This window comes from Malus sylvestris, chromosome 9, assembly GCF_916048215.2.
Source record: "Malus sylvestris chromosome 9, drMalSylv7.2, whole genome shotgun sequence".
NCBI classification, from domain to species: domain Eukaryota; kingdom Viridiplantae; phylum Streptophyta; class Magnoliopsida; order Rosales; family Rosaceae; genus Malus; species Malus sylvestris.
The window spans coordinates 17,971,935-17,983,847 of record NC_062268.1 but is presented as its reverse complement, the minus strand read 5'-3'; the positions used below and the strand labels follow the sequence as shown (position 1 = coordinate 17,983,847).

Genomic DNA, 11,913 nt, shown 5'->3' with positions numbered 1-11,913 from the left:
ATTGCTAGCCCATTATGAGGCTAAGCCCACCCCCTCCCTCTTAGTGTAGATAATATCATTTGTTCAAAAAAAAAAAAATCATTTGACAACTAATTTAATCACATTATTATGCGCGTGCGAAAGACCTTTTTTATAACCGGTATTACACACTTTTTAAGATGTTTTGAAAGTGTTTAAAAATAGAGAAAATAATATTTAATGAATAACGGATTGAATCACATTATTGTTAGCCTATTGTGAGATACTAATTTAAAAAAAAAAAAAACTGTACAAAAAAATTAATTATTAAAAACACTATTAAAATGATAAAAATACCCCTGCATTATTAGGTGCATTATTTTAGATTTCTGTTAAAAAAATTTGTTCAAAATTTTGTAGTGAAGTTTGTGACCCCAAAAAAGATTGTTAGCTTTATATATAAAAAGTCATCTAAAGTCAACTTAAACCCATGCGGGCTCCAACAACGTCATACATCACAATAATTTGCCTTCCCGACTTCTTTAGTGACTTTCATTAGTTTATTTATTTGATAGAACAAATCAAATTGAAAAGTTACTTAATACTATGATTTAGATGTATTTTTTATCATTTTTAAGTGAGATATTTTAGATTCGATTATTGCGAAATGTGAATTTGAACTACATTATTGTTCATCAATTTTTAAGCTTAAACTCACTCTCCACTCTTAATCTAGTTAATATTGTTTGTTCTTAAATAAAAATCTGAATCGAAAGGCGTGACACATGAAGCGACGGAACAGCCATCAGGCATGCATCTCGACGTCACCAGTTAGCACTATACCAGCGTGAATAATGAATGAAGGCATCAAAACTGTTTAGAAATTGACATTATTGATTTTGATAAACAATGGATAAAATGCACTAGGGTCATGTTTACTTACATAAAGATACTAAAAGGAAGGAGGGATTTAAAAAAGGGAACTTTAACGAAAAGCACCCGGTACTGTTCACTTTAACAAAAAACCACATTTTTACACTAAAAAGTCAATCCTGGTACTATTCACTTTACACTTTATTTTGTCCTTATCATTAAAACTCAAAGTTTTCAAGCACTTTTCATTAGTTTTCCTTTTAAAAAAAGATAAATGACTTTTATACACTTTCTTTATATAAATATATCATGATTAAACATGACGTATTTAAAGCATCACCAAATAAGATGTTAATTTATTTTTTTTAAACTAAAAGCTACTTTTTTTCTAAATTTGGTCTTCAATTTTTTGTTTTCAGTTAAAATTGAAAACTAAAAGTAAGTATCAAACAAATTTTCAAGCAGATGACGCTTTACCACAATGTCAGAAAACAATAATGTCTATGCACTCTAGTACCGATTCGATCCTGTTGATTCTACTTCCTCCTAACATTTGACAATTTAACTCAATAATGCTATCGTTTATTAAAAAAAATATAAATACTAAAAATAAAATAGTTATTAAATAGCCTATAAATATTTCAATTTGAAGAGCCAAAATTTCCACGGTATATTACATGCCAAAATTGTCACAGCCCGTCCCGGAATTTCATATTCGAGGATGTGAAGTTACGAATTTGTCCTTGGTCGTCAAGTGGTGACTGACATGTGACTTATTTAAGTTGGATTAATTTTGTAATATTGTTAAAGTTTGACCTAAAGTGAACTAAAGACTTAATTTTGTAATATTGATAACCCCTTGGCATCCTTAGGGCATCAATCTTCTTGGAATAGGGCTTTGAGTAGAACAAGGAGGTATGTGAGCTCCCTTCGTACTGTGCCTTGATGGTGTTGGTGATCATCTCCTGCAGCTGCTGGATAGAAAGAGATCCCATGAGTGCCGCTGCTTGGTCTGGCTCCGGCTTCATATCGATATTTTCCACCGGAGGCTCCTCTTCTGGGTTAAGGTTATCGTCGTCCTGTGGCTCCAGTCGGCTGACGAGTGCAGCGATTTGCAAGTCTTTTTCTTCAACAATCCGTGTTAGCCTTGTGATTGCTTCATTCATTTGAGCCAGCTGCTCATCAATTGAAGTTGCTCCAATGGTCATGACTTGCATGGCTGAACTGTCGCTTGAATCGGCATCGGAGAGCATGGATTCAGAGTATTTCCTTGGGCTTTCCCCCCTTGGTGCCCTTAGTGAGGCTAAGGTGATCAAAGGCTCGTGCCTTGGGTGCTTTTGTTCCCTTGGCAGAGTTGATGCAGAGGTGAAAGAGGCGGCAGAAGTAGCTCTTGCCATGCTTCGAGTCGTGATGCCCAAAGTGACACTAGTTGCGACGAGGACGCTCTTGTTCTTTGCGCCGGTTGCGGGAACAGTTTGAGCCTTCCTTGATGCCATTAATTTTGGAAGTGCGCTTGAATTTCTTGAACGGAGAAAGAGATGAGAGGCAGAGATGGTCCCACCGGGCGTGCCAATCTGTGAACACAGAAAATTCCTAAAACGAAAGAGACAAGAACAACGTGCACAAAATAATATTTGTATTTGATGATTTTGGGTTACAATCTCTCTCTATTTTGATCATCTGATTCGATCTCCGTAAGGTGTTGATTTGTGAATGTTTGATTGATCCAAGGGCCGTCGAGGCTTGATCTTGAATGAACTGTTGGAAGTTTCTTCAAGGGGTCGTGGGCTTAATCTTTGAAGATGGATTTAAGCGGATCTTCAAGGAGCCGTTGGGGCTTGATCTTGAGGGTGAGTGTTTCTTCAAGGGGCCGTGGGCTTGATCTTTGAAGATGGATTTGAGTGGATCTTCAAGGAGCCGTTGGGGCTTGATCTTGAGGATGAGTGTTTCTTCAAGGGCCGTCGAGGCTTAATCTTGAATAACGGTGATGAGCGGATCTTCAAGGGCTTTTGGGTTTGATCTTGAAGAACAGTGATGAACGGATCTTCAAGGGCTTTTGGGCTTGATCTTGAAGAACGGTGGCTTGTTGATCCAAGGGCCGTCGTGGCTTGATCTTGGAAGAACGATGAACGAAGAACACTTTCTTCAAGTGCCGTCGGGGCTTGATCTTGAATTAGTGGATGATTGTTGATCCAAGGGCCGTCGAAGCTTGATCTTGGAAGGACGGTGGATGATTGTTGATCCAAAGGGCCGTTGGGGCTTGATCTTGGAAGAACGATGAACGAAGAACGAAGAACGAAGAGAGCTTTCTTAATTCTTCGGGAACCTGGATGCTTGAGAACTTCGGAGTTTCAGAGCTTCAGAACTTCAAGAATTTTGCCTAATGATTTTGGTTCTCCCCCCTTTCCAAATGAATGAAATGGGCTTGTATTTATAGAATTTTCCAAGGCCTAATTTTGAATATAATATCCTAGATGAAATAAGTCGTTTCTGCCAGGTGTTGACACATGTCCTATTTGATGACTTTTCCAACTCATTTCAATTTTCGTTGAGTCACACGCTACGTGTAAAATTTATGTAATACATGAGCGTTGACACTTTGATTTATCGGTCAACATTTATTTACCAAAATTTCGATGTCTACAAATTCATACACTATTTCAAATTAAAACAATTTAAATAAAAACCGTAGTATAACCGATTACATAAATAATTTCAATAAAAGATACTAAGAAAGAAAGTGGCTGACTTGGGTGGAACGCGTTTAACACCACCATGACATATCAAACCAATAACACAATAATACCCTCATCACAAAGATGTGCATTGTGTATTGACAAACCCATCCTTGTACGTAGAAATAATTCAATACATTCTCAAAAAAATCTTTGAAGCTGTTCTAAATTCTCGCCCAAGAAATTCACATTTAAAAAATGAAATCAGAAAAGTAAATTTTCCAAGTCAATACGTGGGAGCTGTCCGATTAATCGTCATCAACGGCTACAAATACGCGGTGCAGTCTCATGCCTTTTTAGTACTAGTCCCGAATCTGGAGATATGGCCAGCTCCGCTTCCATTTCTAGGCCCAGGTTCCGCTGCTTCGACCCTAGTAACTCTTACCCTGCGACTCCCGATCACCCTCGCTACTTCTCGGCTTCCCCTCCCACCTCCAGCCCCTCCACTCCCCGAGCGAACGGCCGCTCCAGTGGCAGCATGGCAATTTCCGACAACTCCGAGCTCAAAATCGCCACCGGCCCCGGTGGCTACGTCCTCGAAGATGTTCCTCACTTAGTTGATTACATCCCCGATCTCCCCGTAACTCTCTCTCTCCCCTACTTCTCTCTTTCCTAAGGCTTTGTTTGGCTGATCGGTAAAAAGTTAATCGGAATATCAGTGTTACAGTGTTATATGCCACATACTTGCAGACTCTGATTTTTTTTTTTTAATTCGGAAAAAAAAAGAATTTAATAATTGTAGCTGCTAAAAACATGCGATCTACTTCTGGTTGGTGTTTCGCATGTTCGGTGTTGTAGTGGCGGTTGCTTTTAGGTGGTGAGTGAAACGCAGCGTTTTGGGAGGACTGGATCCATCACGAAAAAGCTTTCGATTTGTTCTTTTGTTGTTTCTGGGACTTGTTTAAGTTGCGTTTTAAGTTTTAAGTAATCTGATTTCCATATAATTAGTTTCTTGAGCTTTTAGTTGTTTCTTCAGTAAGCAGAATTGTGGTGGCTTTTCTTTTAATTTTTAATTGTTTTTGGTATTTTGCGCCCAGTGGATATTGTTAAATTGTTACGACTAACATTATTTGTTTTAGATTTGATTCAATGAAAAAAAGTGATGACATTTAGGGCCTGTTTGGAGTGCCTCTGGAAGAGTTAGAAGCGGTTTCTGCCAACCAGAAGTGCTTCTGATTACGTATGGAGAAAAACTTTCAAGTGTTTATGGGTTGTAGAAATGCTTTTTGGAGAAGCGGCTTTTCGTCAAGCACTTCCAACTGCTATTTGAGGAAGCACTTGGATTTGAAATGAATATTTCTGCGTGTTTTTAATAAAAGAACTTCTAGTAAAAGCGAGCAGAAGAGTCCCAAACAGTCCCTTAATTATCCATGAAAAACAAATTCTATAGTTTTTGTGTTTCTAACAATTGTGCTTTGCTAAGAGTGCTGGATTGTTTTGCTGCAAGGGGAAACGAAATCTAACGCGCAGTTTTATATGTTTTATGGCATCTCGCAGACATATCCCAATCCATTACAAGACAATCCGTCCTATTCGGTTGTTAAGTAAGTTTGACTCTTTCAGCTCCTTTGCTTCACATTCACTGCAATTGTATTTTGTTCGACTCATTTTGTTGTGATCTTATAATTCACAAAATTGATCTTGCTTTGGCCAGGCAGTATTTCGTTAATGCAGATGATACCGTTGCTCAAAAGGTGAGTAATATACAGTTCTTGCTCTACTAATAATGCATTTGTTTTTTGCTCAAATTTGTACTGATATGAACATTTCTATATGTTACAACTTCAGGTTCTCTAATTCTATAGTGTTTTGCTTTGTATAGATTGTTGTTCATAAGGATAGTCCAAGGGGGACACACTTTCGACGCTCTGGACCACGTCAGAAGGTTTTACATTCCTAATTTTTCCCCTTTATTTATCGTCCTTGTGTTATGTATTCCAGACAAATCACATACAATTGGATATTTCTCAGGTGTATTTCGAGTCAAATGATGTGCATGCGTGCATTGTGACATGTGGTGGTCTATGTCCAGGACTGAATACAGTTATTAGGGAAATAGTATGCGGTCTGTACCACATGTATGGTGTCAGAAGAATTCTCGGAATAGAGGTAAGGCATATTTGGTGTATACTCAAAAGACATTTTAAATCTCCATCTTCATATTGCAAAATAGGAGAATAAATTGTGTAAATGTGCATGAATAAAAAGTTTTCCAAACCTTTTTGTTCCCTTGCTCTCATTCTACATGAGGTAAATATAACAGACTATAATTTTATTGCAGCATAATGGTGGGTTTCTTTTAGGCCTGTTGGTGGATAATTTGGCCCCTCAATTCAATGATAATCTTTTATCATACGGTTGAACAATGTCATGAACTAAGGAAGTAATTTTCTCCATGTAGGGTGGATATAGAGGGTTTTATGCCAGAAATACAATCCCCTTAACACCGAAGGTTGTGAATGACATCCATAAACGAGGTGGCACCATCCTTGGAACCTCGCGAGGTGGGCATGTTACCTCAAAGATTGTGGACAGCATCCAGGACAGAGGAATTAATCAGGTTGATCTTGTCTTATGTTACTCTAGATTTTCAGATTTCATTTTATGTTGCCTTTTCTTTCTTCAAACAAATTCTGTGCATAGACTAACTATGTTTGTGCACGTCAGGTTTATGTAATTGGAGGAGATGGAACTCAGAAAGGAGCTTCGGTGATTTTTGAGGTAATTCCGTTTGATGTGGCCATACTAGCATTCATCTCCATTGCTACCCAGGCACAAGGAATTTGGAAGATTCAACAATCTTGAGAGTGTTGGGCAACAATATGGGATGAAATTATAAGTAAGTTGAGCCCAATATTTTGTTATTTACTTGCCATTATTCAATGCAGGAAATCAGGAGGCGTGGCCTCAAAGTAGTGGTGGCAGGAATTCCCAAAACCATCGATAATGACATTCCGGTACCCCTTATCCCGTGCATTGCTTGTCTTATGTATTTGATCTAAATCTAGCACACTCTTGGAAGCGGTGTCTTAATTTTGGGTTCCATAATTGCTTTTATTTAGGTTATAGACAGGTCTTTTGGTTTTGACACTGCTGTTGAGGAGGCTCAACGAGCCATTAATGCAGCTCATGTTGAAGCAGAAAGCGTTGAGAATGGTATTGGCTTCGTCAAGTTAATGGGCCGCTACAGTGGTAAAGTGTCATTCCTCTATAATCTTAGGAAGATAATGTGAAAATAGGCTTCCGATGTGATGTTATTATGTCACTTGATGCTATCTTATTTCTCCAGTTAATTTGATTCTCCCTGACCATGTGTAATAATTGTGCCCTCTGCGTTTTGACTAGATATCCTTTAGTATATATTGGGTTGTTGACTATATGCATCCATTGACGAGACTAACTGTGGGGTAGAACAGTCACTGTTATGTAGTTCTTATTCTGATAATCTCTTGTCACGCAGGTTTCATAGCAATGTATGCTACTCTTGGTAGCCGAGACGTCGACTGTTGTCTGATTCCAGAGTCACCTTTTTATCTGGAAGGACCAGGCGGACTTTATGAATACATTGAAAGAAGACTGAAGGAGGATGGTCACCTGGTTATAGTAATGGCTGAAGGTGCAGGACAAGAGCTTCTTGCTGAAAGCATGAACCAACAGGATGCTTCTGGAAATAAGCTTCTCCAAGATGTTGGTCTCTGGTTATCTCAAAATATCAGGGTAAGATGCCAGCGTTATTTCTATGCCTGATGTTAGAAATCTTGTTAGCCCTGCCCTCATTAGTGTGGTTGTCTGTTTATTACACCTTTCGCTGTTGTAAGCATGTCCATTCTGGAATAGGGTTGGGATGTACGATAACCTTTTTTCCTTTTGATATTACCGCCCATTAGAAAACGAGGCGGGGGACTCAAGAAGACTCTGTCAAGCAGCCAAATGCTTTTAATCTTAAGCAAACAATGTAGTTACAAGCAATGTAGCCTACTTGTTTGATGACGTTGACATCATATGCTGTTGTTTATCCCTAACATTTTTAGGTGACTTGACCGTGGGTATGCCACTTCTTACCATTTGTATTGGTTTTGATTATGTTCTTGTAGGACCACTTCTCGAAACAGAGAAATATGGCTATAAATCTCAAATATATAGGTTTGTTATACTGAATCATTGCCTCTTTTCGGATTTTTAAGTATTACCCGTTTATTGTCTGATTCTACGGATGTTTGTCGTACAGCCTGATGGAACAACTTACATAACCTAACAACTGTTGTGCATTTCTTACAGATCCTACTTACATGATCCGTGCGATTCCAAGTAATGCATCTGATAATGTATATTGCACCCTCCTTGCTCACAGTGCCATTCATGGTGCGATGGCTGGATACACAGGCTTCACTGTCGGCCCTGTTAACGGGAGGCATGCTTACATTCCGTTCCGTGTAAGTTAAAGTTACTCTTGGTTTAATTAGTTATCTCAGTAAAAGAAGGGAAGCATATGATTCAGAAGTGGGGAAACTCTGGCATGTTACATTCCCCTTTAAAAGCTAATAGGCAATACGACGAAGCAGGTGATACAAGAACGTAGGCAAAATATCGATTTTACATTATTGGGGATACCAGAGCACTTTCATTTTGGGATACTGCCATAAATTGCCATTCTTGTGATTGAGTTGTATGCTCAAGTTGATTGTTCTTTCATGCGCAGCGGGTGACCGAGAGGCAGAACAAGGTTGTGATCACTGACAGAATGTGGGCACGGTTACTGTCATCAACCAATCAGCCGAGCTTCTTGGACCTGAAAGAGGTCGAAGCAATGAAGAAAGAGGAAAAGGAAGAGGAAACAAAAGCCCAACTGATAGTTGGGGAAAACCATACTGAAGCAACTTCAGCGTCTTTACCGAAGGAATAGGAAAAGGGTTCAACAAGCAGCTTGTTTCCGAAATCAAAGATCGTTGTGTTCTTGGCGTTCTTATTCGTTTTCGCTCCCTGTCTTCCTGTGTGATGTAATTCTTTAGAAGAGCACCCTAAATCCGGCGGTGTTTTGGGTTGTTCGATCGATACATTTAAATATATTTAAAAGGAGTCGGTAGTATATTCAAGAAACATTGCCAAGTTATGAGTTGCTGGCAGATTGGTTCCTCTCCACTACTTTTCCCAACTAAGCATTCCATTCTCTTTTCAGAACGATCTATTAAAATTTGAGGATTTTGGAACAATAACACTTTTTGTAGCCCAGTTTCGCCACTCTATATATCCTTTTATCCCTTCGAGTACAAACCGTCATCAAATATGTATTGCTTGAAAGAGTTCACCTGTCTGAGTTTGGATGGCCAGCCAAGCGTTAAGATTAGGTCTTATCTGTACGATGTCAAATTCAAATCAAGCTAAAAGAAACAACTAATCATACGTAAGTGCCCAAAGTATCCTAAATACGAAGCCAAGCTTCGCATATTTCAACTGAAAATCAGCATTACTATTTAGGAACCAGTAGTAAAATATATACTATGGAAATATGATACGAATGTTGAAATACCATTGAAATGATTTGCCTAACATGAAAGAAACCATTTTTTTTATATTAAAAGGACAAGAATCAAAGGCATTAATGTTATTGTTTTTCATCATTAGTGTTACGGTTTAGAGGTGTAACAACCCGTCACTAGTTCTAGAATTTTATAAATTTTAAAGGTGTGAAATTATGAAAATGCCCTGAGAGGCGAGGGTATTGACTTACGTTGACCAACGTATAGCGAGACGTATGACTTATTCTTTTAGCATATCCTCGTAGTACTCATTGGTACGAACGTATAGGCGAAAGCCGTTTGCGAGTCCGAATTATAACGGTATAGTTACAGACGTTTGATTTTGGGTTATTAAAAGATTAGTTATATGAGGACCAATTAAATTAAGATACAAGGGATCAACCAAATAAAAGGGAACTAAGGACCAAGCAACCAATGAGAAAAGAGATTAAGGAGGGAAAGGAGGGAACCAATCTCCCCCCTTCTTTTTCTCAACCCGTGTACCCATATCACCCAACCCGTTCGGCCGGAGTTATTCCGGCCAATTTCCACCCATTTTCCGGCGATTCATGTCAAATTAACACTTAGGAAACACTCCATGACCTTTCCTCTACCAATTACAACCCAAAATTTATGGAGTTTGGCTTTGATTTGATGAAAACCGTACCCATGGGCGTGTGATGAATCCATGTCTTCGATCCTCCAAATCTGAAATGATTTCATCCAATTACTACCACCATTAGACTCTCCTTGAGGTCTAGAACAAAGCCCAACATTGATTGGAGCGTCGGAGTTGCTTTGGAGTCGAATCAAGAACACCCAAATTCAAGGGTTTCTGACGGGTTTTGGAAAAATTGAGGCTTTTCTCGGCAAAATTGGCTTTAGTCACAGGTATGAAAGTTGTTCCACTCATTGAGATCTTCATTCCTGTAAATTTTGGTAATTTTTGAAAATAGTTGGATTTTCCAGCGAGTAGGGGCGGTCGACCGCCACCTGCGGCGGCGCGTGGCCAGGGGACCGTCGATGTTATTCTTAGGCTAAATTAGATGTCTTGAGTTCAGTTTTGGTGATTGAATATCGTAGGTTGATTGTTTGGATCTAAATTCATTAAGATACGTTACTTGGTAAAGATGTGAATCGACGATCCGACCGTTGGATCGTCACCAAACTTTAATACATTATAGTACATAATATTTAAGAACCATAGAAACTTACAGATCGGGAATCCGATGAATGGATCTTCCTGAATTGGATTTGTAAGTTTATAAAATAAAATGTTGACCGCCACTTGGTTTTTGGCAATTGGCGGAAATCTGACTGTTGGATCATAATGAAATTTTAGGATGTTGTTCTAGAAGCATAATGTGGATCTTTGGAAGTAACGGATTGGAAATCCGTGATGCAGATCTTCCGGATCAAATCTTAGGGGTGTGTTTTATGTAAATTATGTATTTTTATCTGTCAGAACTCTGAGATGTGATTGATAATTGGTCATAGGCGACGATGGTTCGTGATGTCTCAATATACGTGCTAGGGAGTTGTAGCGCGGAACTCAGGTGAGTGGGTCTTTACCTTTCTATCGTATATTATATGTATGTATGTGTGTGTGTGTGTGTGTATATATATTGATTATTGCTTACTATTACTGTGAATGCTTTGAAGTAATTATTGTGAACTACGAATGACTTGATCCCTATTTAGCCTACGTAGGCAGTCTAACGAGACATTAGATGCAGCCATACAATAAATGAGACTAAATAATTGAGACAATAGCCTTGTTTAGGGAATTGAGTAATGTGAGGGACATTGGTGGAAAATGTGAGATTTAACCTTATGAATTAGTAGTTAAATGTTAGTCATAAATCAATGTGCGAAGAATCAAGAATTTGAAGTAAGGAAATGTAATTAATGATAGTTAATTAAACTAGTGTCTAGTTGGGCTTATCACCGATAATTATTCCCGAAAATAAATAGCTCGGGAGCAGAGTGTTACAGCTTATGCATTTTTATGCCATATATATATATATATATATATATATATGTATGTATAATTGAAAATGTTATAACATGGTTGAGTATTAGATTGCATCATGGTTTATCTATATGTATATTACCTGTGCATAATTATTGTGAACGCTTGAAGTGCAAAGGTGAACACAGGACAACAAGGTAAGTTCAGGTGAGTTTATGGTATTAGTTGAAATGATGGAGTTATGGCATGACTATATTATGTTTTAAGCAACCCCGACACTGTCGTACGAGTTGCCCATGAATCGTACATGCTATGTTGAGATGGATTGAGAGCTCATAAACCTGCACCCCGGTGTTAGTGCTCCCATCCATGGCCAAGGCACAGTCCTTCATGTGATGTTCACCTCCCGCACCTTACGCTCACCTTGGATCCAAGGTAGGTGCATAGTCTTGTCGTACAGACCACTATAGGTGGTTCTGACTCGTAGGTGACCCGTGATTATTCGCACAGTCTTCACGTGATCGTAGCACTTGAGCGTATTTATTTACACTCAGTCCTATTGTACATACCACTTTAGGTGGTTCCGACTCGTGTGCAGGTATACTTATTGAGCCATGGATAAGTCGTACAGGTCATTAGAGGTGACTCCAACTTATGAGCTAGCATATGTGATGAAAGATGTGATGAGCTAGCATATGTGATGAGATATGTGATGAGCTAGCATATGTGATGAGATATGTAATGAGCTAGCATATGTGATGAAAGATGTGATGAGCTAACATATGTGATGAGCTAGCATATGTGATGAGATATGTGATGAGCTAGCATATGTGATGAAAGATGTGATGAGCTACATATG

The 11,913-nt window shown here is 38.6% G+C and overlaps 1 protein-coding gene across 1 annotated transcript; it reads left to right on the top strand.

Annotated features, from left to right (window-relative positions):
• Positions 1-3,862: 3,862 nt before the first annotated feature.
• LOC126582276 (ATP-dependent 6-phosphofructokinase 6-like) lies at positions 3,863-8,779 on the top strand. Its single transcript, XM_050246360.1, has 13 exons — positions 3,863-4,146; positions 5,064-5,110; positions 5,221-5,260; positions 5,389-5,451; positions 5,538-5,675; positions 5,968-6,126; positions 6,234-6,287; positions 6,455-6,523; positions 6,629-6,758; positions 7,027-7,283; positions 7,661-7,709; positions 7,845-7,999; positions 8,266-8,779. Exons 1-13 carry the CDS (start codon positions 3,889-3,891, stop codon positions 8,467-8,469), a joined length of 1,623 nt encoding a protein of 540 aa, XP_050102317.1. The 5' UTR covers positions 3,863-3,888; the 3' UTR covers positions 8,470-8,779.
• Positions 8,780-11,913: the final 3,134 nt, after the last annotated feature.

Excerpts from the sequence above, each read along its gene's own strand:
- LOC126582276 (XM_050246360.1), top strand. The coding sequence starts at position 3,889 with ATGGCCAGCTCCGCTTCCATTTCTAGGCCCAGGTTCCGCTGCTTCGAC. Across the intron at positions 6,288-6,454 it reads GAGCTTCGGTGATTTTTGAG|GAAATCAGGAGGCGTGGCCT; the intron begins GTAATTCCGTTT and ends TATTCAATGCAG. Across the intron at positions 7,284-7,660 it reads GGTTATCTCAAAATATCAGG|GACCACTTCTCGAAACAGAG; the intron begins GTAAGATGCCAG and ends ATGTTCTTGTAG.